At 40.3% G+C, this 27,619-nt stretch overlaps 1 protein-coding gene across 2 annotated transcripts in view; it reads right to left on the bottom strand.

Moving 5' to 3' along the window:
* The window catches only part of GOLGA5 (golgin A5), a 66,112-nt gene that overhangs the window by 1,547 nt on the left and 36,946 nt on the right, over positions 1–27,619 (bottom strand). For both annotated transcript variants that reach the window (XM_053224858.1, XM_015078911.3), the window contains exons 3-12: positions 21,914–22,141; positions 19,933–20,152; positions 19,354–19,477; positions 16,428–16,631; positions 12,575–12,745; positions 10,015–10,143; positions 7,435–7,533; positions 5,281–5,506; positions 2,317–2,422; positions 864–927 (exon numbers count right to left, since the gene is read on the bottom strand). In XM_053224858.1, coding sequence (XP_053080833.1) covers positions 864–927; positions 2,317–2,422; positions 5,281–5,506; positions 7,435–7,533; positions 10,015–10,143; positions 12,575–12,745; positions 16,428–16,631; positions 19,354–19,477; positions 19,933–20,152; positions 21,914–22,141 — 1,571 coding nt within the window. The remainder of the gene's footprint in view (positions 1–863; positions 928–2,316; positions 2,423–5,280; positions 5,507–7,434; positions 7,534–10,014; positions 10,144–12,574; positions 12,746–16,427; positions 16,632–19,353; positions 19,478–19,932; positions 20,153–21,913; positions 22,142–27,619) is intronic.

Genomic DNA, 27,619 nt, shown 5'->3' with positions numbered 1-27,619 from the left:
TCGAGTCAGACACTCAACTGACTGAGCCACCCAGGTTCCACTCCTTAAAAACTTTTTATTTAAAGGAATAACTCTTCCCTCTAGTGGATCACAGAGAAATTTCTTTACTAAGTAAGCTTTTTTTCTTTTTCAGGAAAACTGCGTGTCTTAATTACTCTTAGCCGCCCTCACTCAGAACAGTTAGAGGGCTTTTTAGGGTCACAAGACACATGAAACAGTATCCCAAACTATGGTGACCATTTTATTAGAGCTAAGAAATCTGAAAGAAATCAACCTTACGAGCCTTTCAGAAAATAAAGCAAAACACATGAAAACAATCAAAGAAACTTTACATAAAATGAAATCGATTGTTTTGCATTGCATTTTTATCATCAGAAGGGCTTAGAAATGGAGGTAACTATAAGGGGCGCCTGGGTGGCTCAGTGGGTTGAACGTCTGACTTCTGCTCAGGTCATGATCTCGCGGTTCTTGAGTTCAAGCCTGGCGTTGGGTTCTGTACTGACACAGTGGAGCCTGGAGTCTGCTTCAGATTCTATGTCCCCCTCTCTCTCCGCCCCACCCCTGCTTGTGCTCTCTGTCTTTCAAAAATGAATAAACATAAAAAAAAATTTTTAAAGAAATTGAGGTAACTATCAAACCTCACTACAATTTTATTGTAGGAAAAGCCTTTGAGCAATTTATATTTTAGATGTAATGAACTGTAAGTATACTGGCATACCTGAAGAAAAAAATCTTAATTTCCAAAAATGAGTTCTATTCTCTTTCAAAACTGATTGCTAGATTTTTGGTCAAAATGATCAGCAGCTGGAAAAAACTCATTAAAAATCAAGTGCAGCATTATTTTTTCAAATAGGTTTACTTACCATATATATAATTACAAAAACTCGTGCTATGGGGTATCTTCGGAGAAAAATTCCCAGGCGGATGCTGTGCAAATGGAGGGTGGGGACGAGAGGAGAGAGTTAACACTCAAAGCACATCTTCCTGTGGTAAGGGCTAATGAGGCTTTTTAGGAGTCCTCTCATTTTAAACTATTTATATGGCCACCATAACAGAAAAACCATTTTACAGTAGATTGTTAAATGATTACTTGGAATAACCATAGAAACATCACAGTAAACAAATATTTGCTTTATTGATTGTGGCTTGACTGTTAAATATATAGCACAATAGTTTCCCTTAAATCTCCAGCTACAACTACAGGAGGCAAGTTGGTCCCTCTCTAAATAATTTTTCTTTCAGAGACCAAAGAAGTTACAAAAGATAAGCCAAGTGTCAACACGTGAATAGGGAAAGAGTCTGGTTGGTTAATACCTGCAAAGAGCCAATCTGGAAGCTTCTGCACAGACGCATGCGTCTAAAAGGCAAAGAACTACAGAAACTCAAGCAAACACTTAACCACAGTAAACGCGGGAGCAGCGTGACGTTAGACCTTGTTAGGCCTCTTTGAAACACTTTTTCCCCATCAAGATGGTACATATACAAGCACATACACCCTTCTTCTAGGCCTTTCTGTGTCTTTCACTGCCATCAGCATAACGCCTCGCATATAGTTTCTCTAAAAATTATTATGTACATTGAATAAATGAGTAGCTGAAATAAATGTGCTTAACAGCCTGGAGATAACAACTATGGCATGTTTGGCCTGTGGCCTCAGCAACCTTAGCAAATCATCCTCCTGATTTTTAACACCATAGTTCTGACACAAAAGGTAAGAAAAGATTGCTCTATTTTGCAACGACTCATTATAATTGCGTTTAATTATAAACACTAAGAGGCAAAAGACTTTAGGGGGTTACTGAAACATGAACTTTAACAAGGCATACATAAACTGTTAAAACATTTTCTTTGTAGGGTGGATGTATGCTAGTATAAAGAAGTTATTAATATGTAATAACATGCACATAAATGATATATTACTTATGCAGTATATATAAATATACGTTAAAATGCATACTGTTCATTCATATATAGTAGCATCTTTTATTCTCATCACACGATAAAATGAAATAAAGCATTCCAGTGGATGCATTTACATAAGACAGAAGTTTTTTCAATGGAATTTAATAAGAGTTTTTAATAGGATTTATTATAAGAAGAGAGATGATCAGAGTTAATAATCTTCAATAAAATACAGGCACTGGCAGAGCACATAAAGCAATTTCATGAGACTGAATGAACTATCATGAGAGGAAGTAGGGAAATGTCACTTTAAATATCAGCTCTGCCTGATGGGACTTACTGTGACTGAAACCACCAGAAAATGGTACAAAAATAGCTGAAGATCCATCATTCGTCATTACTGTCCTTGCTTACCTAAACTGGTCAATTGAACTAGCAGCTTTTCGGACTTTTCCATACATTCCTGCCAGATTAGTTTCTGTATCATTAAAAAGAACAGGAACGTTTCGCAGTCGTGTGCCTGTTTAAACAAGAAAAGAATGAATTAAGGTACAAACGCCAAAATCAATGTCCTAACATTTATAGTTGAACATATATTGTATTAAAAACAGATTTCAAGGCTAACTTTCAAATAAGCATTACATCCAAAGAAGGCGAGTCCATAAAGAAAGGACATAAATTTGATTATATAAAATGCTTAAACTTCTATATCCACAAAAATAAAAATTAAAACCTAAGACAATTACTTCCCCATAAAACTAGCAAAAAAATTGAAGTTTACAAATACTATGTTGCTGAGAATCAGCATTAATGAGTAGGTTCTTCCTGTGCGGGCAAGAGAGAGGCCAGACACACCCTTTCTACAAAGCTGATGACTCCCAGCTCTGTATCTCCAGCCCAGACCACCAACTCCAGACCCATCCAATCGTCTTTGTTTTGTTTCCATCTGGATATCTAACAGTCATGTCAGGCCTAGCATGCCCAAAACCATGATTCTGACGTCTTGCCCTCCCTGCCAACCTACTCACCCTGCTGTTTTCCCCATTTCAGTACACGGGAGCATCGTTCCATCAGCTCAGGCCAAAACTCCTTTCTTTCTCTCAAACTCCACAGCCGATCTGCCCACTCACCTTTAAAATAACCCTCCGAACCCCATTCAGGTCCTCACCACCACCATCTCTCACACACGTTAATACGATGGTTCCTCCCTGGTCCCCCACCTCCACTCTCAGCTCTCTACAGTCTATTCTGGATACAGCAGCCAGAGGCATCTCACTAAAGCACAGTCAGAGGACTTATCCCCTCAGGGCCCTTCAATGGCTTCCGACTTCATTCAGGCCAAAACAGTCTCCTCCAAGTTACCTGAATTCCCCTTAGACTACTCTCCCCCCCACTCAGTCTTCTTGGCACCTTGTCTCTCCCTTCTCTGCTTGAGTTTCTTCTGTAGCACCTATCACCATCTCACATAATTTACTGTCTAGCTCCCCCCACAGCACCAGAATGTAAGATCCACAGGGCAGAGATTTGACCTCTTTTGTCAAACACTATATCTCCAATGCCTAGAACAGTAGCTGGTACTGAGTAGGTGCTTAATAATTACTTGATTTTGGCAACAAAAATCAAAAGCCTTTAAATGTGTATACCTAGGACTCAGCAAACTCCATTTCTAATAGCTTATGTTAAGAAAAATAAAAGATATTTACAGAGAATAGTTTCCTCAGAACTGCTTATATTAGTGACAAAATTGGCAACCTAAATCTCCAACCATGAGGAATTTATTAAACAAATTATGCCATTTCCACAATGGATGTATATAAAGCAATAGACATAAACTACTGTAAGAAAATACATAATAAAAACTGATTTATATGAAAAAGTTAATAACCAATAAAACAGATACTACAAACACATATAGGAAAAAAGTCTGAAAGGAGATACTCCAAAATGTTATCTGAGAGTAAGATTACTGGGTGATTTAATTTCCTTTTTTTGATATTTTTAACAGTAACCATGCTATTAAAAAACATACACACACACACACATATATATATACATACAACAATGTGTTATTTTTTAAAAACTTAAAAAAACTTTTAATAAAACCAAAGAACTGTGAGGTTTGCTGAATGACTACTTTGTAGACTTTATGAAGCTCTGAGATTAAAAACCTGATGTGTTGAAGTTATACTAAAGTCTTTAACATTCTTCTTAGTTATGTATTTTGGGAATCTACAGATTTCTTCATTAAAATTATAGAGCATGGATATACTTACATGACTAAGTATTAGCTTTAATATTCATAATTACAGATAAGATTAAATTTTTTTTAATGTTTATTCATTTTTGAGAAACAGACAGAGCGCGAGTGGTTAAGGGGCAGAATTTAGAAAGAGAGACACAGAAACCGAAGCAGGCTCCAGTCTCTGAGCTGTCGGCACAGAGTCCGACGCGGGGCTAGAACTCATGAACCACAAGATTGTGACCTGAGCCGAAGTCAGATGCTTAACTGACTGAGCCACCCAGGCACCCCCAGATTAGATTATTAAACTAAATCTTTAAGTCTTCATGAAAGCCCTTCTCTGCCAAATTATCTGCCTTGTCATCAACATCTTGATGAATGTCCTACATATTTCAATATAATCATCGGTCTTTGGGCCTCCCTTCTCTAAGACCCAGACTAGCGAGGGATATATATAACCAGCCCATTGTCCTGTTTGCTAAGATCACGTCAAACAGATGGCTCAGGCCTCGCATCAGAAGAAAAGTGGGTGCTTTGCTGGATCAAGGTTCTTTTCTTTCTTTTTTCAAAGTTTATTTATTTAAAAAATGTTTTTAATGTTTATTTTTGAGAGAGAGAGAGAGAGAGAGACAGAGCATGAGCAGGGAAGGGGCAGAGAGAGAGGGAGACACAGAATCTGAAGCAGGCACCAGGCTCCAGGCTCTGAGCTGTCAGCACAGAGCCTGATGTGGGGCTCAAACTCACGAACCGCGAGATCATGACCTGCGCTGAAGTTGGATGCTCAACTGACTGAGCCAGCCAGGTGCCCCTCAAAGTTTGTTTATTTTTGAGAGAGAGAATGTGCACATGCGTGAGTGTGTGCACACACAAGCAAGGAAGGGATAGAGAGAAAAGAAGAGAGAGAATCCCAAGCAGGTTCTGTCAGCACAGAGTCTGATGTGGGGCTCGATCCCATGAAATGTTGAGATCATGACCTGAGCTGAAACCAAGAGTGGGACACTTAACTGAGCCACCCACGCGCTCCGAAGCTTCTTTACAAATAAAAATGGTCTTTCTGTAACTTTTCAAAGTCATGTCTGAATTAGCAAGGTTGGAATTAAGGCAACGAAAAGCTCTTTCGAAATTCCTGTTTTTGTTACCTTCGCCATTGTCAACTCCAGACATATTAATGGAAGACCCGTTATTGCTACTTCCGCTGGCAGAGTTCACCTGCTGCTCAAGGCGCTCCAGCTGAAAGACCAGAGAGTTCTTCTCTGTGCTGAGACTCTCCAGCATGGTCTGCTTCTGGATGAGAGTCTCTGTTAGCTGATGGAGCCGGTTTTCTAACTCGGACTGACTGCTGTTGCTCAAAGTTTTATTAGTAAGCTGAAAGGCAAAGTGTTCACAAATTACATAAAACTAAAGTTATACAACATAGAATCCACATTCCCACAGGTAAAGTGTGGCATTAATCAACATCTCAAACCTCTGTGATCCTACTTTCACTGCTACAGAAGAGATTTTCAAACTGTATTAATGGGCCACAAAATCAACTTGGTGGGTCATAATCCACATTTTATGGGACAGAGTATGCAGCACATAGTATGTGAGAGGACTGTTTTGTGAAACTTCTGTTTTAGTTTTGTACTTCTAAGTACATGTGAACACTGGGAAACAACGTGTTCTTTGCTTCTTGCTGTGGCCTCGTGGTCAGAAATATTCGAAAGCACTGATCCACGATCCATGACAGTTTGAACTTCTCCACCTGGATTCAAAACCCCCCATAACTCAGCAGTTGTGGTACAGCGCAAAGACCACAGCCTGAGGTTTTCACCTCTGCTCTGCAATCCCGTGGCCAGTCCGACTTCGGACGACTCACTACACTGCTCTGTAGGCGGTATGTAGGGGTACGATCGCTGATCACCGTTCTGATGGTGTAGTCACAGGTGTATCCCACTGAGGTTTTCGTTTGCATTCCCTTGATGACTGATGGTTTTGAGCACCAACTTATGTGTTTATGTGGCTGCTCATTTAAGGGTGGTTGTTTTGGGGCAAGATATGAAGATGCTGATTTCTTTTTAAAGTGTATATTAATTGACTTTCTTTTATGAGACAAAGGTTTTCCTCTGCTCCACTTAGATGAAAAATCTTTAAGAGATGTCCTCCTACAGTTAATTTTTAATTAAAATAGCTCAATTATCTTAGGCTTAGTAGGCACTCAATAAACATTTAATAAATATAGGAATCTCTATCTAAGGATTAAACCAATTGGTGGTTTCTGCTCCTCTCTTTTCTTTGACTTTCTGCTAGCAAAGTCACGTTACCATTTAGGCACTTCACAAAGGCAGGCGAGGGAAGAATAGAACACTGAAATCAGTTAGCTGTTTCCAACTTTTTTTTTTAATTTTTAAAAATTATTTTCATGTTTATTTATTTTGAGAGAGAGAGAAAGCAAAGCAGGGGAGGGGCAGAAAGAGGGGGAGACACAGAATCTGAAGCAGGCTCTGCACTGTCAGTGTGGAGCCTGATGCAGGCTCGATCTCACGAACCTTGAGTTCATGACCTGAGCTGAAATCGAATCAGATGCTTAACTGACTGAGCCATCCAGGCGCTCCTATTTTCAACTCATAAACACTAAAATATTCTAAAATATCTTACGTTACAGACTACTATGAAGTCTGAGAACTTAAAAACCAAAATTATTTGACTTTTTATGTTCAAACTAAGTCATTAACCAGCTAAATCTTTATATAAATTATTTAAATGTTCAATGGGTTCATTGCTTATTAAGTCAATAAATATAAGGGAGAAAAGGATAATGTAGTTACAGGATAAGTGAATGCATGATTCTATCACAGTTAATGATAAATATGGGTAAATCTGGGTGGGGGGCACACGTTATTTCCCATGTTTTACATTTTCAGGGTTGAACATAAGTCTTGGTGGCTTTATGAAAAACATATCAATTGTTAATAAGATTTATCATTGGATTTTTCTCAGGAAAGAAACCGTAATTATGAAACTGGCAACTGGCACAACCATCACTGAAGTTAGAAGACATGAAATTTGAGGTAAATCACGTGTCCTCGGATGGCTTTGGCTGCAAGACACTTGTAGGAGAAGCCACAGAACACAGCAAATGCAGCCTCAAATGGCATTAGAGGAATTTCTGTATCAGACTGAAAGTAACACCTCACTACTGCAACAGCAGAACTCAGGTGAAAATATGGGAAAAGAAGGTCATTCTGTAGCCTCTACAAAAAAATTAGCTTTGCAATGGTATCTCTTCCCAAGTTGTGAGCACTCATTCATACCTGATTCCTAAGTTTTTGAATTTCTTCTTCCCGATCCTTAATCCTGCTTTGCAATGTGTTCTTTGTTCGATACAGATCTTCTTCTATGTAGTGGAATTCCTATAAAGTGAAACATGAATAAACAGAAGCTCTATCAGTGTCCCCCATTTCATCCCCAGTACCTAAAACAGTGCCTGACACACAGGAGGCCCTCAGCCAACATGCGCTGTGTCTATCCTGAATGAACAAATGAACAGACTTGGACGGGTCTGATGAACGGTACTCCACCGTGCTGTATCAATTCGTACATGATGAATAACCAAGCACGATTCTGTAAGTGATCGTGTGTCTTCATTCTTCTTGGGTAGATGCGTAGGAAGAGATCTACTTGATCACGTAAGTGTTGTCTAACTTAGAGGAACAAAACCTGCCAAATTATCTTGTGAATTGTTTTCAAAACACCTGCACCAGTCTGGATTCCCACGCAATATGACAGAGTTCTAGTTCTTCCACATCCTTCCCAACATTTGGTACCGTTAGTTTTGGTAAGTGTAGCTATTCTATGGGTACGTACTGGCATCTCAGTGTGGTTTCTATTTGCATTTCTGTACTGATTAATGATGCTGAGCAGCTCTTCGTGGACTTATTTGGACCAGGCAATATCGTGCACCTGTTTTGCTCTATCATCGCTAAAAGGGAAAAAAAGAAATACATCCAGGGGCACCTGGGTGGCTCGGTCGGCTAAGCATCCAACTTGGGCCCAGGTCATGATCTCACAGCTTGTGGGTTTGAGCCTCACGTTGGGCTCTGTGCTGACAGCTCACAGCCTAGAGCCTGCTTCTGATTCTGTGTCTCCCCCTCTCTCTGCCCCTCCCCTGCTCACACTCTGTCTCTCTCAAAAATAAATAAATTTAAGAAAAAAAATTAAAAGAAAGAAATACCTCCAGATTCATTAACAACTGCACGAATGTGCTGCTGGTTTGTATAATGCATATGATGAGTTGGTGTCAGTTGCAATTTAAGACAAAGCACATGCCAGGGAAGACAGAGTATAATTAACTAAAAACCTTCAAAAGCATTATGCTTAACCGTGCAGATGAAATAAAGGGAGCTACGTGAAGAAGTAAACGTGAGACAGGATCAAGCTGCTAGACTATGTTAAAACATTTAGTTCAGCCTGCTTATTTTACTGATTAAAAAAAACTGAGATAAGTGAGAATAAAGAAAATGAGGCAGTAATTAGGGTAGGAGAATCTCAATTTACAAGAAGGTCTGATTTCTTTTAAGCTCTTAGGCTAGCAAAAATTTAAGGCTGAAATTACTTAAATTAATAAGGACCACCATAGGACTATTTAATCCCAAGATTAAGCACTTACACCCAGAACATCTCATGACTAAATAAACAGCCTAGAGCTACATTCAGCTGCACTTGCCTCTACTTAATTATATCATTTTAAAGACAGGCACTGGCAGCGGATGCGGTAAAACCATCTGCCATAATAAAATGAAAATTATCTAACCATCAAGGCCATCAAATTTTTGCCTTTCACTATATAATAATAGCCCCTTGAATAAATTAAAATGCAATTTCTGAAAGGGTGGCCAATTTTATAACTAAATTATCTAAGACGGACTATGATGTATCTGCAGGCTGCTACTTGGTGAATGTTTTTCCTTCCTTACTACTCAGGAAACAGCTCTGAGTGGTACGTTCATAATAAAAACAAATATTTCTCTGAGAATAGAACAAGTTTCAGAAATGATAAATCCTAATAAAAAAGATCTAAGAATATAAATGCACAAGGCTGGAAATGTTATAAGTGATGCACAGATAATTCTAAGAATAGTTTTCTGTAAAGTAAATACAGATTTTATTGTAAGGATAAAATAAGATAATGTGTACTAGGTGCTTACAACAATGTCATTATTCAGTAAATTACAGATGTTATTAACATTAGATACAGCATCTTGTTCTGAAAATGTGGCTGTAAGCATGTTTAACTGTTTTAATAATGAAACTATTACGTAAGTCTATTAAAGTAAAATAATTTGGCTTGGGGAGCAAACAACTGCCGAGTAAACAAAGAAATACAATTATAAATATGACTTATAAGAACACTGTATAAATATTTCTTCTCAAACAGAAAGAACAGCTTAATATGGCAATAATGTATTTTGTATTTCTAGTAAATAATATTACTGTTGTTCCTAGAAAGTACAAATGTAATAAAACGTGAGAATCAACTGATGTTTTTTAAGCCTTCTGTACATACACACTGTGACGAGGAGATATACCGAAATACAGGTGAGGTAGTAGAAAGAACTCTGGGATGGGAATTCTGGGTTCTATTCTATTCTCTAGTTAGCTGTGTGCTAAGAGGCAAGTCCCATAACCGTTTTGTGGTTCTATTTTTCATCTGTCAAATAAACAGTGAAGGGGTGGGTAGTGACAAAGCAGGAGGGACCCAGAAGGTCGCATTTACCATCACTACTCCAAACCCATCTTACAAGAGTGTCAGTGAGGTCCTTTACTAGAAGAGTAGCCTCACGGGACCGCCAGCAAAGCTCCTTCCTTGGTAATCGCCCATCTAAAATCTTTACCTGCTTCTGTCGCTCCAATTCTGCCTCCAGTTCTTGTTTAGATGCTTTTTGTCCAGCTATTTGGTCCTGCAGATCTTGTAACTGTTCTCTTGCTGATTCTGCTTCACTAACCTGCTGAGCCTCCATATCCTAAAACGATGAGCCTTATATGTGAAAGCAATAATTACCCGTTCATTTCAACATTTATTGAGTTATCACTGTGCACCATGCCCTGGGCTCAGCGGGCACTAGAGGGATACAGATGAGAGGACATGGTCTCAGCCCAAAAGGAGTAGATAAACGGACGCTTCACTGTATAATACGGCCAATGGTGAGAGACACGAAGAGGTTACCATAGCTGCCGCAGCACATGAACCATGTGATTTAATGAGCATGCGTAAACAGTGGCTCCCTGGGAGACTTATAGCTCTAATCAAAAGCTAACAATTTCAAAAGGAACAGAAACATAACATCAAAAAGGACTTTGCTGCACTGGTCCCGTGGGAATGCAGGTTATAGTTAGTTTTTGCATGTGTGCTAAGTACTCAACAGAAACTAAGAAATAACTGTTCTCTCTTACCCTCAGGTTAGTCTATTATTTCATTTTTTTTAGCTTTATTACCATTATGTTTTTAGATCTTTCTCTATTTCTCACTCCTTCACTTAGCGTCATTATTCTCACTTCTTCAAACTCAAAAACCACCTTCTAGATTTCCTATCAAATCTGCTAGTGGCAAAGAAGAGAACTCTAGGTTTCTCTATTTCCCCTGTATGGGTTAAGCATGCGTCCATTCATACAGGCCCACAAGAGACGAAAATCAGCATCTCAATCTGCTTTTGATCTTTTGGTACACTCTGTCTTGAACTCCTCTCCACAACTCCGCACTTCACATACTGTTTGGAAGAACGGACAGATTAATGCTACTTCCAGATAATAACAGATATTCCCAGATAACACAACTTTGTGGATTTAGAGGAAAACAGCAATAAGTACAATTCTTTTTCCCTACCCCTGAGTTTTCGGGGTGAGTAGTAGGTAAATTAATCTTGCCATCAATTTGACTTAATCAAATGAATTCTTGAGCAGCAGGTGGGATGGGCAGTGGTTAAGAACGTGTTCTGGAATCGGACAGACTAAGGTTCTAACCCTGAATCTGCTACTTTCCTAGTCACAGGGAAGCTGCTCTCCTTCTCTATGACTAGATTTCTTCAAACTACAGAAAGAGAATGCACCATACCTCCCTTCCAGGTTTATGGTGAGGAACAAATGGAAGGATGTACGCTCAGAGCTCAGCGCGATGCCTGGCACAGAAGTGCTGAGTGAAGGATAGCTATTGTAGGCCAGTAACAATTCTCTCATTCTGATGGATATACTTTAATCCTTACTATAGATTTCATCAACTTCTTGAGAATAGTCAACGTCATCAGTGATGCTGGGGTAAGGATGAGATATTAAATACAACAAGTCCTATTTTTCATAATCTCATCCAAAATACATGTATAAATAAGACAAGGTGTGAATAGAATTAGATTCCAGTCCATTTCTAAATTCATGGGACTGAATTTTTGGAATTCAAAATTACACGAAAAAAAAGTCCTACTTTACAGACTATGAGGGCAACAGTCTTTATCAGCTCTTCTACTTGGCCAATATGAAAAAATCCAGAAGTAACATCAGCTAACAGTTGCTGAGGGCCTAATCCATGTTGGGAACAATGCTAGGCCCTTTTACACATATCCCTTATCCTCAAGAGCAGCTCTGTTTGCCTTCAGTTTACAGATGAGAAAACTCAGGCTCAGTGAGACCAAGTGTTTGGCACGGGTAACACATCTGCTAAGTCTGATATCCAAGCCACACGCCAGACAAGAAACCCTACCCTCACGACTTCCACACCTTCCTTTGTAGGTCATCTCACAAACCAATCACTTGCTGAGTTCGCGCACGGATGGATATTCTTTGCAAAATGTTTTTTTTTTTCTTTTTTCTTTTAAAGAAGGCTTGTTAGCCAGCACTTTATGTTCTCTCGTTCTCAGAGACTCCGCCTAGGATATTTACATCAAAGACTCCATGTTGAATCTAAATGAAAGGCCCCATTTACTTGTGGATTAAAAACAGCAATTCACATAAGCCATAAATTATTAAGATTATGCCTGTAACTCTAATGAAGAGACCGTCCTGTGTCCATTCCAGTATCAGAAAACATCCCAGTTTTATAGACAAGCCCAAATCTCATGTGTGTTTTAACCACTAGATTGTAAATTCCATAAATACGAAGGTTCTGTGTGGTGCCTTGCTGTTACTCTGAGCCTACAGGATGCCCAGCACATGGGGGACGCAGGGTAAGAATTTGTTTAACGAACGAATCTAGTTACCTATGTTTGTTATTCCCAGAACTTCAGAGTCAGTGGACAAGAAACCTATCGCTTTAGATTCACTTCTACATGGTCACTGCTGGTCCCACACAAGTTCCACTCTCTGTCTCCCTCTGTCTTCCCTCAAACCACAGACGCCCCCTCTTCTCGCCTGCCGACAGCTGGGGGTGGGTGGTTGTCTGTGCAGCCGACCCGCAGTGAATCTTACCTGTAGTTCAGACCTCAGCTGATGGATGTGGCCCATCAGCTTCTGTATCTCCTCCTTTTGCAGCTCCTTTTCATGGCGAAGTTCTTCCAGCTCCACGCTGTGGGCAGTACTGCTATCAAGGCCTTCAAAGCCAGAGCCTTCCTTCAAGCTGTTAATCAATTTCTCTTTAGACTATTACAAAAAAAAGGAACCTCTTTAAGCAAAACTGAGATTAGCTTGTATACCGAACACCATCAATCTTGCACTACCTAAGCCACTGTGCAAACAGCCCAATTACATTCTCCGCCAAAGAAAGTCCACATTGGGATGAAAATGCACTAGAGCCTTGTCACAGACCGTCCTTGGGTTTTGGTCCCCAGGCCCATGTTATTGTTGAGAACTTGTTATTAACAAGATTCTTCTCGTATGTTCTCCTCCCTCATGCTTTTTTCCTCCATCACATGCTACTCAACAAATATTTACGGAATGCCTACAGAGGGTTTGGCACTGTGCTAAGTGTCTGTGTCATGAAGATGTCCCCCGTTGGGATGGTACCCTCAGCCTTATAAACCAGAAGGGAAGTTACAAGTATCCAGGAAAAGGCAATAAGCAAGTTGAGAGAGGCATCTGCCAAGACTACCTGCAGAGTTCCAAGAAGGAAAAACCACTTCTGGGGAAGAGAAGGCTTTACCAGAAAGCAGCAGTTATGCTGATCCTGAAAAATGGCTAGGATTTGGACAGGTATAGAGAAGACAGGGCAAAGCATAAAAATGCAACAGCATCAGGGTGAACAAGGGTATACAAGAAACAGCATCAGGGTATTGAGAGATGTGCTGAGGTACTATGTTAGGCCCAATCTGTGGGGGCTTCAGATGCCAGGCTGAAATGTTTGACTTATTTGGCGGGCCAAAACAAATGATCAAAAAGTAGACTGGGAAGTGAGATGACCAGAGCTGTATTTTAGGAGGGCTAATCTGGCAGGGGTATAAAGTAGGCATTCACAGATTATGGCTGACGGGCCAGATCTGGCCTGTGGCCTGTCGGTGGACAGCCCATAAGCTAAGGAGGGTTTCTACACGGTTATAGGATCATAAAAAAATAAAGAGTATGTGATGGTGACCACAGAGAGCCTGCGAAGCCTGCAATATGTACTATCTGGCCCTTTACAGAAAAGGTTTACCAACCCCTGGTAGAAAAGAGGAGTTGGAAAAAGCGATTTAATGTGGGAAGACTAGTTTAAAAAAATTTTTTTTTAACATTTATTTATTTTTGAGACAGAGAGAGACAAAGCATGAATGGGGGAGGGGCAGAGAGAGAGGGAGACACAGAATCGGAAGCAGCCTCCAGGCTCCGAGCCGTCAGCCCACAGCCCGACGTGGGGCTCAAACTCACGGACCGCGAGATCGTGACCTGAGCTGAAGTCGGACACTTAACCGACTGAGCCACCCAGGCGCCCCATGGGAAGACTAGTTTAAAAAGTGCTATTGTTCTAGGCCAGCAGTAATGACCATCACTCTCTTCCATCAAAAATAGTCTTTCCTTTTTATGTGGTGGAACTCTGGGCGACTTCTTCAAACTTCTCTGTATTTTTTTCAATTTTCTATAATAAACATAATTCTCCCTCTCTCTCTGGGCTAAGGCCCAGACCTCTGTGCTGAGCTCCAGGCCTGTATTTCTGATCACCTTCCAAAAACTTTCACCCCAATGTCACATCAGTTTTGCAAACTCGTCAGCGCCTGTCCTACCCTCCAGTGCTAGCCCACCGGCTTCCCTGTTTCTCTGCCACACGGCGGGGGAGTATCTCTTGTGCACTCAAACCAGAAAACCGGAGTCCTCCTTCCTTGCGCTTCCATTCCCCCCTCCTCCAGTTAGATCTCTCCATCTCGCACACCCCACCTCCTCCAAGTCTGTCCCGTCTGCCACCCTCACTACCACAAATTAGACCGGTCCTCACTATTCCTCACCATCCGTTCTGGTACCCTCCTCTTTGCCGTCTCCATCTCGCCATCCCGTCCTCACCCCTCAACATCCATGGCAATTCACTGAGCACCTCCTAAGAGCCGGGTCCCGTGCCAACTCTCCCCTCGCATCCTCATCACGGCCAGTCCTTCTGCTCCTTCTCTTTCTCGCCTCTTCATCCCTAACCGTCACGGTCAAGGCAACTAGCTGCCGTCCACCACATATGCCATGCCATGCTCCCTCAGGCCCCCTTTGCAAGGGCACAGGCTGTCCTATCAGAAATCTCCTCCCAAGTCTTCCTACTCCTCCTCCAATTCCTCCTTATACGGCATCTCCAGTTGCCCCTGACTCCCCCTGGCAGATTTTAGGGGCTTAATGCATCGATAACTTCATCCCGCCAATTACCTCAGGTTTTTTTTTTTTTACTAACTTAACTGCTCTTTTCAGAAAGAAGACATACCCTCAGCACCTACCATAATGCCTCGTGAATAGTTAAATACTCAATAAGGACCCTTTTAAATGAATTAGAGTGACATAGCAAAAATAATTGGAATGGTTTGGAGGAGACAGACATGCTGTCTCATGAAAGAGGAATCAAAAAGGTGCTCATACCCAACAGGAGGCAGGAGCTAAAGGAAAAAGGTGGAGTCAAAATGTCATTGTGGTTCAAGCTCTATTGCCTGGGAAGAAGGCATGATATTTACCGAAATAAGAGAATGAAGGAGAAGCTGGTTTGGGGGATGGGACATCCCATGTAGAGAAACACGGCAGGCACTTAGAAACAGGTCAGGAAGTTAGGCTTGGAGACAAGCTGAAGTCACATCAAGGTGGCGGGCACAGGCAGAGGGGATATATACATGATAACGCGAAGAAAGGAGTTAGAGAGGGCTTAGGATGGAATTTGGGAGGACTCTCCTCTTTGGAGACTGGGAAGAGGGCCCAACAGAGACAGAAAGAGCAGTGAGAGAGGACAGAGAGAGAGAAGGCAGTGCGAGTGGCACCAGAAGGCAGGAGTTTCAAGAAGGGAGGGGGGCTGACAGTGTCCAATACTCCACCAAATCAAAGTGGGTGGAAACTAAGAAAGGAAGAAAGTACATATTCAGGTCATTAAAGGCCTCTGGGAAGACAATTTCAGAAATGTAGCAGGGACAGAAATTACATGAAGGAGTTAAAGTTACCAGGTCTAAAATAGAGACAGCATATTTACAAAAATTCTGGTAAGTCTGACATTGAGAGAAAGGACAAGGAAATGGATCGAAGTGGTCAAAAAAGCCAAAAGTATGGTTTTTTTCCTTAGGCAGGAGTTCGAAGACCTTGTCTGTTCTTCCACTAAGCGACCATGTGCTCTTGAGTATGCTGAGCCAGAAGAAGGCAGCAGAGAGGGGAAAAACAGGGAGAGGACAGACTCAGGAGGAGGAGCTTAAATGAGGTGGAGCGGGAACCAACGCACAGGCTGAAAATGCCTCCTGACGAAAGCAGACGTTTCCCTCCGATAGGAGGCAAAGGAAGGAGAAGCTGAAGACTACATTAGCTGGAGACTGACACAGTGTTTTTCAGCGGAGTGGAAGGGAAGGTCGGCTGAGATACCAGGCGGGGGAAGCTGCCTGAAAAACCTGACGGAGGATCAGCAAGGAAGAAGGAAGTGACTGCTTAACAACGATCATCGATATAGCCGTGGTTAAGATGACAGGTGGCGGGCCTGGCCTGGGCAGTGGCAGAATGAATTTTAAGCAAAAAGAAAGAAAGGTGGTTGGAACAAGCGACATTTTAGCCTTTTACAGAACCCCTGAGTAAGGCACCTGACGTGAGCCAACCCAGCCAAACACGAACAAATCCTCTCACAGATCAACGTGGAGTCAAAAAGTGTCTCCCAACTGGCGAATCCCAACATCCACAGTGTACATCTCAAGCTTACTTGGAGTATTCTAGTAGCTTTTTGCTTGTAGTCGATGAGTTCCTGCTTAGAGGACTCCAAGCTGGACTTAAACACTTTGACTTGTTGCTGCAGCTCGTCAACTCTCTTCTTCTCGTCCGAGTATTTTCGTTCGGCCAGAGTAACCGCTTCTGCCAAATTCTGCCGTTCTGCTTCCATGTCATTAAGGCGTGCAGCAAACTCGTTCTGTGACAAATTTTTATATCTGCTTACATCATTTCCTTTGAGATATATTTTACAACCACCTAATCAGATATCTTACGGGATTTTTTTTAGCTCAGTCCAACAACCTAACAGGGAGGTTTAAAAACAAAACAAAACAAAACATACCACCTCATTTGTTAAGAACTAAAGAATAGAGAATTTAAGGTTGCTGGCTCCCAAACGTGGCAATGCATCAGAATCAATTAGGGAGTTTTAAAAAAAATGCAGCCACCGAAGGCCTTCCCCAGGCTTACTGAATTGGAACTTCTAAGACTAGGCTTGGAAATCTGTTTTTTGGTTTTTTTTTAAAATTTTTTTTAAATGTTTTTATTTATTTTTGAGACAGAGAGAGACAGAGCATGAGCAGGGGAAGGGCAGAGAGAGAGAGGGAGACAGAATCTGAAGCAGGCTTCAGGCTCCGGGCTGTCAGCCCAGAGCCTGGTGCAGGGCTCAAACTCACAGACTGTGAGATCATGACCTGAGCTGAAGTCGGACGCCCAACCGACTGAGCTGCCCAGGCGCCCCTTGGAAATCTGTTGGGTTTTTTTTGTTTTTTTTTTTTTTTTGAGACAGAGAGAGACAGAGCATGAATGGGGGAGGGGCAGAGGCAGAGAGAGAGGGAGACACAGAATCGGAAGCAGCCTCCAGGCTCTGAGCCATCAGCCCAGAGCCCGACGCGGGGCTCGAACTCACGGACCACAAGATAATGACCTGAGCTGAAGTTGGACACTTAACTGACTGAGCCACCCAGGCACCCCAAGAAATTTGTTTTTTAAGAAACTTCCAAGGTAAATCTGGTCACTTGGATACAGGTGAATCTGGTCAGCCTGATACTAAGCTGATCAATGAATAAAAGGCCTACAGAAAACAGAAAAGTCTATCAGAAAGCAAATGAAAGACGTAAGTAAATAGCTACATCTTTTCTAGCAGTATGGCTAATGTTTTCCTTTTATTTCACATTTTTCTAATCAACTGCTCAATGTAATTTTTTAGCTTAAGAAACTTTTAAAGCCACTGAATGACTGAATTAAGTATAAAATATACCATATTTTGAAAATTAAGTATACAAAAAAGAATGTAAAATATCTCATTAATGATATTTATTGTTAACTGTATGTTGAAATGATAGTACTTTGGATATACTGTATTAAATAAAATACACTCATAAGATTTTCAAAAAGCCCACACTAGCTGATAGTTACTTTCAGGACTGAACTATTTTCACCTGTTGAAAAGACAGCCTGGCCCAGTGGTTCTCAACCTCACTGCCCAATGGACACACCTGTGAATCTTATAAAACTCAAATACCACTGCTTATGCCTACCTCACACAATGTTATCAGGCTCCCTCGAAGTGGAGACCTGGCATCAGAAAGTAGTAAAAGCTACATGATCCTAATGTATAGACAGGGTTGAGAACTACAGAACTGGATGCAAAAATTAATTTAAGAGTAAAATTTGGGGCACCTGGGTGGTAGTTGGTTAAGCATCTTTTTATTTTTTAATGACTTCAAATTGAAGTCATACTATTCTTTTTTTTTAATGTTTATTTATTTTTGAGACAGAGCATGGGGAAGGGGTAGAGTAAGAGGGGGAGAATCGGAAGCCAGATCCGGAGCCAGAATCCAAAGCAGGCTCCAGGCTCTGAGCTGTCAGCACAGAGCCTGACGTGGGGCTGGAACCCACAAACCTTGAGATCATGACCTGAGCTAAAGTTGGACACTTAATCAACTGAGCCACCTAAGCGCCCCTAAGCATCTGACTCTTGATCTCAGCTCAGGTCTTGAACGCAGCCCTGCGCTGGGCTCCGCACTGGGCATGAAGCCTACTTAAAAAATATTTTTTAGGGGCACCTAGGTGGCTCGGTCGGTTAAGCGTCCCAACTGCACCTCAGGTCATGATCTGGCGGCTCATGAGTTTGAGCCCCATGTCAGGCTCTGTGCTGACAGCTCAGAGCCTGGAGCTTGCTTCGGATTCAGCATCTCCCTCTCTCTCTGCCCCTCCCCTGCTTGCACTCTCTCTCTTTCAAAATAAATAAACATTAAATTCAAAAAAAAAATTTTAAGAAAAGGTTTTTTTAAAGAGTAAAAGTATATATTAGGTACATTTCTCTAGAAATAAATGAAATCAGATAAAATGGAATCAGAAAAAGCTTAAATAAAAACATAAACAAGATGCCCCACATCAGCAACTTTTTTCTAAGTGTTTTATTCAAAAGCTTCTCAGCACCATCTAGTTGTAAGAAAGAAGCCCCAGATCAGCTTTTAATCAGATAATGGTAATGTTGGTTGCACAACAAAATTAAGTGAAAAAATGTCTGTCTCTAATGAACATTAACTATTTTAATTGTATTTCTTTTTTTAAGGGGTGCTGAGGGGCTGCTCCCCTTTCATTATCTGACAGAGCTTTCTCTCAAGAGAGTGTAACACCCCTCCCCTCTGGGACCCTTGTCCGACCTGTGCGTCGTCCCTTCAAATACCCTCTCAGAAGAAGAGCCCCCACGTCCCCCTGCCGATGCCTTGTCAATCATAAAGGATACTGAACTTCATTTTAAATGTATTTCAATACATAGGATTAAATTTAGCGAGGATCAAGCTAAATTTCCAAATACTTGGATTTTGTCACAGAAAGAGAATTTTCTGAAACGCACTGCAGAATTTTATTTGGCAGAGAATGTGTTAGGAAAGCCATGCCTCCTCTCGAACCTGCATCTGTTTATAGCTCTCCTGCTCTCTCTTCCGGGCGGCGTCCGCTTCATGCAGTCTCTCCTGAAGGGTTTGCAGAGCTTGGTTCTGTAGGCTACTACCTTCGCTGTGATCCTGCATTATTCTAAAAGACAAGACATCACTCGAAGAGGCTCGTTTCCACAGTGTACAAGTGGTCAGGTAGAATAATTTTTAGAGCATTGGCTTATACGCACAAAAAAGATGGCTTGACTAAAATATTCTTAAAGAAATCTTTCTGCCTTTTAATGGAACGTAACCTATATTTTTAGGCATCCAAATATAAGCACACAGCACATATCATCATATGTCAAAAGATTAATGACCCGACGTTCTTCAAATATTTTTAAATGCAGACTCTGCTAACAATGCATCTCAAGATTCAACTAGTAAGTCGACTTTTAATCACACACATTTCACATTAAAAAAAACATAAATTTCCCCTCTGTAAATTTCAAAAGCTAAGTTTCCACAAAGTGGGATATACTACAGTGTTTATAATTACTTGTATTGGAAAGAAACGTCCCAGCCCCCTTGTTCATGACTTCTAGAGTGAGCTACCTCGATTTTTCGCTCTGTAAGGCTTCCAGGGCTTCTGTGCGGGAGCTCAGTAGCTGGTCGGCTTCCTGCAGCCTCACTTTCAGCACACCCAGCTGCGAGTCCTTTGCGGCCACTGCTTCAGTCAGATCGTCGACCTGGGCTCGAAGTTCTCGAGTTATTCGATCACTCTTTGAGTGGTCAACATTCCACTTTTCAACTCTTGCTCTTGCTTTGTTTAATTCTAAAAAAGACAGAGAGAAATGTCTCTATTCAAGCAGACACGCCTTTCTCACAGCACACACAGATTCTCCTCTGCGCCTTTAGGACTGACTGCCAAAATTGGGGGCTTAGACGTATCTTCAGATTATTTGCTCCAAATGGGATACCCACTTCTCAAGGCCAACACTCACATCTACATTATAGTTAACAGGCTGGAACGGGGCATGATAATAGCTGCTCTTCTACAAAAAAAAAATTTTTTGAGACATAGCATAAAGTATTTGGGAGCCAAAACCAGTATAGAGCAGAATTCACAACACTAAAATGGTCGGTGGATTCGTAGAGTTCTGAGAATGCAAATTCGTAGAGACAGGACGAATGCAAATCCAAACCAAGGGCATACACTCCAGTAAGACCAAACAAACAAAACCAAAACCTGAAGATAAACACAGGAAAGAATCTGTTTCTCTCAATCATCGTAGCAAAAAGATGCTATTTTTTTAATGTTTTATTTTTTGAGAGAGTGCAAGTGGGGGAGGGGCAGAGAGAGAGGGAGACAGAGGATCCGAACTGAGTTCTGTGCCGACTAGAGAAAGCCCGATGCAGGGCTCGAACCCACAAACCATGAGATCATGACCTGAGCCAAAGTCGGACGCTCAACCAACTGAGCCACCTGGGCACCCCAAAAGGATGTTTTTCAAAAAATTTTTTTTCATCCTTATTTATTTTTGAGAGAGAGAGAAAGAGAGAGACAGAGTGTGAGTGGAGGAGATACAGAGAGATGGAGACACAGATTCCAAAGCAGGTTCCAGGCTCTGAGCTGTCAGCACAGTGCCCAACACGGGGCTTGAACTCACAGACCATAAGATCATGACCCAAGCTGAAGTCGGACGCCTAACCGACTGAGCCACGCAGGTGCCCCCTATTGTTTAAATCTAGAAAGAACAGTGCAGTAAAGATTTCCACATCCTTACATATGATCTGTAACAACAGTCTGCTGGCAAAACAGAATTAACATCAAAGCAAACTCTACATGGTCTCAGGAAAGGCTCTATTTCCATGTCCACGTTAGTCTGGTAAAGTGAAGTTTTTTCTAAAGTCAGCCCAACAAGTCTTAAACTTCCTTTCTCTTGTACTCTTCTGGGCCTCCATCCACGTCTTGGCCAAACTTTCCCACTGTCCCTACACTCCTTTCTAATCACTGCCAGGATCCAGGGCAGAGACTTCTCTTATCTTCCCTTGGCCACACTTGCATTAACATTTACATACTCCCCACCACTACCTCACTTGTGGGATTTTTTTACTTTTAAATTACCTATTTCTGAGGAATCCAAGGGTTTTCTACTCTAGGGCCACTTCACTGCACATTTCGAGACAGTACTTTTCAAACTGAATTCCATGTTTGCTTTATAGCCCCAGGAGCAGTGCAATACCGTGACCTCGCCCACTGGTGCCCACTACTTTGTTTAATCACACCTTTGGCTCGTGAGCAGCTCCCCCTGAATGCTCAGAATAAATCGATCAAATGAGTCAGATGATCACTGATGTTCCGTTCTCAGTCCCTAAATTTCATGATTCCTAAAGAATGACCAAACAAGCCAATGTTCTGGTTCAGGTCAGTGGGAGGATGACTGGTCTCACTTCTAAATCTGGGCCCTGTTTCTATGAAAATGCTATTTTATAAGTCTCATCTGAAATATTTCTAAGTTTTGATGTAATCAAATCTTCGTTTATTTTTGAAATGTTAAATTCCTAACCCTGCACAATTGAAATAAGGCTCTACCTTCTTGAGTTTCCTTGGATCTTTGAAGTAATGAGGCCATTTCTTGATTTAAAGACTGAACCTCATTCCTCAACAGTTGGTTCTCCAACCGAAGATTAGACAGTTCATGTGATTTGCCGTCAGGAGTAGGTGCTGGGTTGTGGTCAGTACAGGCAGCACTTGATGATACATTTTCCTTTGAAGAATCCTCTTGAACTTCATGGCCAGAATCTGAATTATTAGAGGTTTCTGTAAAAAAAAAAAAAAAAAAAAAAAAAAAATACACTTTTGTTACACCAGAACAGGCACTGCATACACATTAGTAGCTTACTTTGGTAGAATGCCTTTTGGCTCAAGTTGACTGCTACAGCTAAAATGACAGCTTAAATTTAAATAAAATACAGGTTAAATTTTCAATAGACTTCCTTCTGATGAAATTTCATGCTCCTACTTGGAGGCTACAGACCTCTAAGGATCTCAAAGTCTGGATATACTGAATGAATGGTGATGCAGAAGGGAAGGAGAAAACCAGAGAGAATTTAAGTGGCTGGGTTTAGGTAAAAAGGGTTTCAGTCTCCCTTTGGGCTTTAAAGTATTTTCTTAAAAAAAGAGACAAGTCCCAACAGTGAAAATACTGGAAAGGCACGAAAGAACAGCTGTGGGTTTCAAGGCAAGGAGAGTATTAATATGTCGGAGCAATTTGTTACATACCAAACTTGAGTCTAAAAGGTCTTACTCAAGGAGCTAGAGATTCATAAATTCAGATTCATCCTGCTTTTGTTACAAAATGTGATGCAGATGCATTTTTAACTTGCTCTAAAAAAACTAGGTACAGTTATATAGCTAAATGATAAAATGGACTAAAATAGTAACAGTACAGGCAAAAGAGCTGACACTTCAGAAAGGAAGAGAAACTAATGACCAATAATCGTATAAAAAAGTTCTCAACATCATCAGTGATCAAGGAAAAATGCAGATTGAAACCACGAGAACCAATACACACCCACTAAAATCGCTACAATTAAGAGGATGATGCCAAATGCTGACAAAGACATGGAGCAGCCAGAGCTCTCCTAGATTTTACTGGTGGGAGCACAAAATGGTATAACCACTGTGGGAAAAGGTTTCGGTTTCTCATGAAATTAAATATGCAGCTACCATTTCGCCTAGTAATTCCCTTCCTAGCTTTCCACTTCCTAGAGACATGAAAACATTTTCCCGCAAACAGACAAGAACAAAAATGTTCATAGCAGCTTTATTTACAATAACCCAAAACTGGAAACAATCCATTGTCCATAAAAGAGACTAAAGTGTGGTATACTCAGAACAAATTACTGATATATCCATGGATCTTACTAATGTGGTGAGGAAAAAGATAAGAGAGTGGACATACTATATGATTCCATTTATATGGAAGTTTTAGGAGAAAAACTAAGGTGAAAAAAATCAGAACAGTGGTAGTTGGGGAAATGGGGTAGAAAGACGAACTGGAAAGAGACAAGAGGCAAAGGGACAAAGGAAATGTTCTTTATCATAATAAAAGTGTGGGTTACATAGGCATAGCCATTTATCTGTATAGCTAAGATTTGTGCACTTCAATATACAGAAAAAAATTATGAGAAATCGAAATCTGAACAATGATTAGGTATTAGGTGATACTGAGGAATTATTAAAATTTTAGGGTGATTATGGTGTGGATGTTTGTTTTTAAAGCTTGCATTTCTTTAGGGTCATCAAATGAAATATTTCTAGAAGAAATGATAGGAGGTCTGTGATTTGTTTCAAAATAATTCTGTGGCGGGTAGAGGAAGGGATGGAAAATGGGAGGGTATAAAAGAAAGAAGAACGGCTGTAAAACTGTTTAGATAATGGAGTCAGATAATACGTATTACTGGAGGGAGTCACCAAAATCTACTTTGATGTATCTGAAATTTCCAAAATCAAAATTTTTAAAAATTTTTTAATGTTTATTTATTTTTGAGACAGAGAAAGACAGAGCATGAGCAGGGAAGGGGCAGAGAGAGAGGGAGACACAGAATGTGTCAGCTGTGCCGACAGCTCAGAGCCCGATGCAGGGCTCGAACTCATGAACTGTGAGATCATGACCTGAGCCGAAGTCGGTCGCTTAACTGACTGAGCCACCCAGGCGCCCCAAAATCAAATTTTTTTTAAAGAAATAAAGTATATATCCAAAATTGTGGGATATACATAAAGTAGTATTTAAAAAGACATTTATAGGGGCACCTGGGTGGTTCAGTTGGTTGAGCATCCGATTCTTGATTTCGGCTCAGGTCATGAACCCAGGGTTGTAGGATTAAGCCCTTCATTAGGCTCTGAGTGGACAGCACAGAGCCTGCTTGGGATTTTCTCTCTCCCCATTTCTCTGCCCCTTCCCTGCTTGCTCTCTCTCAAAATAAATAAATAAATACACATTTTAAAAAAATAAATAAAAAGACATTTTTTGTATTTAATATATACATCAAAAATGAAAGGAAGAAAATGAGTTAAAGGCTATAAAAACAGAATAAACCCTGGGGCTCCTGGGTGGCTCAGTTGGTTAAGCGTCTGACTTCAGCTCAGGTCATGATCTCACGGTTCATGGGTTTGAGCCGTGCCATTGGGTTCTGTGCTGACAGCTCAGAGCCTGGAGCCTGCTTCAGATTCTGTCTCCCTCTCTCTTTGCTCCTCCCCTACTTACACTCGGTCTCTCTCTCTCTCAAAAATAAACACACACACACACACACACACAATTTTAAAACAGAATAAACCCCAAAGCAAAAATTAACAATAAAGACCAGAAATTAACAAAATAGAAATCTGCTAGAGAGAATTAAAATGGTCTTTTGAGGGACATATCACAAACATTATGCCAATAAATTTTTAAATGTATATGATGTTGAAACCTATCAAATTGTATACTTAAGTATGTGTAGTTTATTATATGTCAGTTATACTTCATTAACACTGTTTAAAAAAATAGGCATTTATCACAGTGCCAGATACTGATATTCTTCTAGTAGTATCTGTGATCAAGCTTTGGTTTCTGCAGGGTTAGTATGAATGATTAGGTTGGTGTCCAACTGGGTTAAGGTTTCAGCTATGACCCTTTTACTATTTTCCTAAAATTAAGTAAAATAAATACAATCCCCAAAGTACATATGAAATAGACAAACTCTTAGGAAAAAAAATGTAACTCACCAAAAACAGAGGAAATAGAAAACCAACAGAATCAATAGTTAAAACTCCAGACCTGATGGTTTTACCAGTGAGTTCCAGCAAAATTCAGGGAATAAATAATCTCGGTTTTACATCAAATAATTAAGACAACAGAAAAAGAGGGAACACTTTCAAATTCATTTTATAAGGCTAACATAGCTGTAATACTAAAACCTACAGTATTACAGGTCACTCTCACTTATGAAATAAATGCAAAAATCCTAACTGGAATATTAGCAAACTGAAAGCCAAGTCTGGTTTTAGGTTTTAAAAAAGTCAATTGATTTGTATCCCATATTAATATTAAGGAACAAAAAGCATATTAAAAAAATCATATGATATACATACAGGAAAAAACACTGTAAAAATTCAACATAAAAACTCAAATTAGAGGGATGGCTGGGTGATTCAGTAGGTTAACGGGTTTCACCAGCTGTGGGTTTGACCCCTATGTTGTGCTAACAGCTCGGAGCCTGCTTGGGATTCTCACTCTCTCCCTCTCTCTGTCCCCCTCCCCCGCTCGCTCTCACTCTCAAAATAAATAAACTTAAGAAAACACAACTCAAACTAGATACACATAGAAACAGTCTTCACCTGATAAAAAGTACCTATAAAAAAACTAACACAGACATTATATTTGGTTAAACTGTAAACCATGGTTAAGACAAAGAACAAGATACTGGTTCTCAGCCCAAGCCAATGCAGTGAGGCAAGAAAAAGATTCTTTTTAAAGATTAAAGGGTTAAGAAGGAACCAAACTGTCACTATCCACAAATACTGTGTTGTTGAAAATCTAAATGAATGTACAGAAAAATAAAAGATGAAGAGCTATGTAGGCTGCTGTGTGTCAAAAGCCAATACATCAGGAACAGAAAGTAAAACTTTAAAAAGGATGCCATCTACAAGTTTCAAAAAATATAAACTACCAGGAATAAATCTGACAAAAAATATGCAAGACTTTCATGAAGAAAATGATAAAATCTTAAACAAAGACACTTAAAAACTAAGTTGAAATTGCACCATGTTATTATGGGTGAGAAACCTCAGTTTTGTAAAGATGCTGATTCTCACCCAAACGGAAGCAAGAGACTCCCAATAAAAAGGCCAAAAGAATTTTTGTGAAACTTGGAAAGCAAATTCTAAAATGAATATGGATGTACAAAAAAGTCCAAGAATAGCCAAAACATTCTTGAAAGACCAGATGGGAGAAATTGCTCTAGGAGATATCAAAACACTATAAAACTACATGAATTAAGACAGCGTGGCATTGGCACAAAATGCCAGGGGGTGATATTGCAGATTGACAGGGAAAGGAAATATTTTCAATGACTAATGCTGAGATAACAGTATGGGGGAAAAAAATGGAACTAGATAGGCATCTACCTTACACCGTTTATCTAAAAAACCCCCAAATTTTAAATAAACATAAAAATATGAAAGCCAAAACTATAAAACCTTTAGAATACAGGAAAATATCCTTAGGACAGGAAAAATGTCCTTAGGACAGGAAAAAATTTTCTAAGGTACAAAAAAAATACCACAAAGAAAAGAACGCTAAATTCATGTACATTAAGAACTCTACTGAGATACCACAGAGAGGTGTAGAAAGAATCACCATCTGGAATATATAAAGAATATCTATGAATCAATAAGGAAAAAGAACCAGACTGGAAATAAGGAAATAAGGAAATAAGGAAATAAGGAAATAAGGAAAAAGCACTTCCCAGACTGAAAAGATGCTCAACTTCATTAGTAAGGAGAAAAATAACACACCTGATTAGCAAAACACAAACAATCACTGAAAATATCCAATGTTGGTGAAAATGCAGAGCAGAAGCAATATTAACCATAGTTGTTCAAGTATAAATTGGTACACCTCTTGAGAAAACAATTCTGGTATACTACCGTACCTGGAACCCTGTCACACCCTACAACCCATCAATTCCATTTATAGACGTTTCTAGGCAGCCTAGGGCACTGCTTCTCAACCTAGGGTGATTTTGCTCCCAAGGGACGTTTGGCTAGATAGACATAGATAGACAGACAGACAGACATAGAGAGGGGGGCGGGGAAGAGAGAGACATTTTTGGTTATCACAATTGGGGATGCTACTGGCATCAAATGGATTAAGAGGCCAGGGATGGTGCCTCCTACAACAAAGATTTATTCCACCCAATAGTCCCAAGATTGAGACCCTGCCCTAGAGAAACAAAACTTCATCTTTATAACTCCCATGTATTAACTGGTTCTAACTCATTTCCCTGTCAACAGGTTTCCTTTGACTCATCCTTTACAATCAAATGTAAGTGGTTTTCCTTAAGAGTAGAAAAATATCATCAACTTTCTTTGAAAGACCTCTATTAGCATCCCATTGCTATGGCACTTACAATTTATCTGGCCCTAGTAATCACCTGGAGAACAACAACAAAAATATCACATGCCCTACCTCCAGCCCCGGAAAATCCGATTCAAGAAGTCTGGGGAGGCACACAATAATTCACTTTTATTAAT

Source organism: Acinonyx jubatus, chromosome B3 (genome assembly GCF_027475565.1).
Source record: "Acinonyx jubatus isolate Ajub_Pintada_27869175 chromosome B3, VMU_Ajub_asm_v1.0, whole genome shotgun sequence".
Classification (NCBI taxonomy): Eukaryota; Metazoa; Chordata; class Mammalia; order Carnivora; family Felidae; genus Acinonyx; species Acinonyx jubatus.
This window is presented reverse-complemented; position numbering and strand designations above follow the sequence as displayed.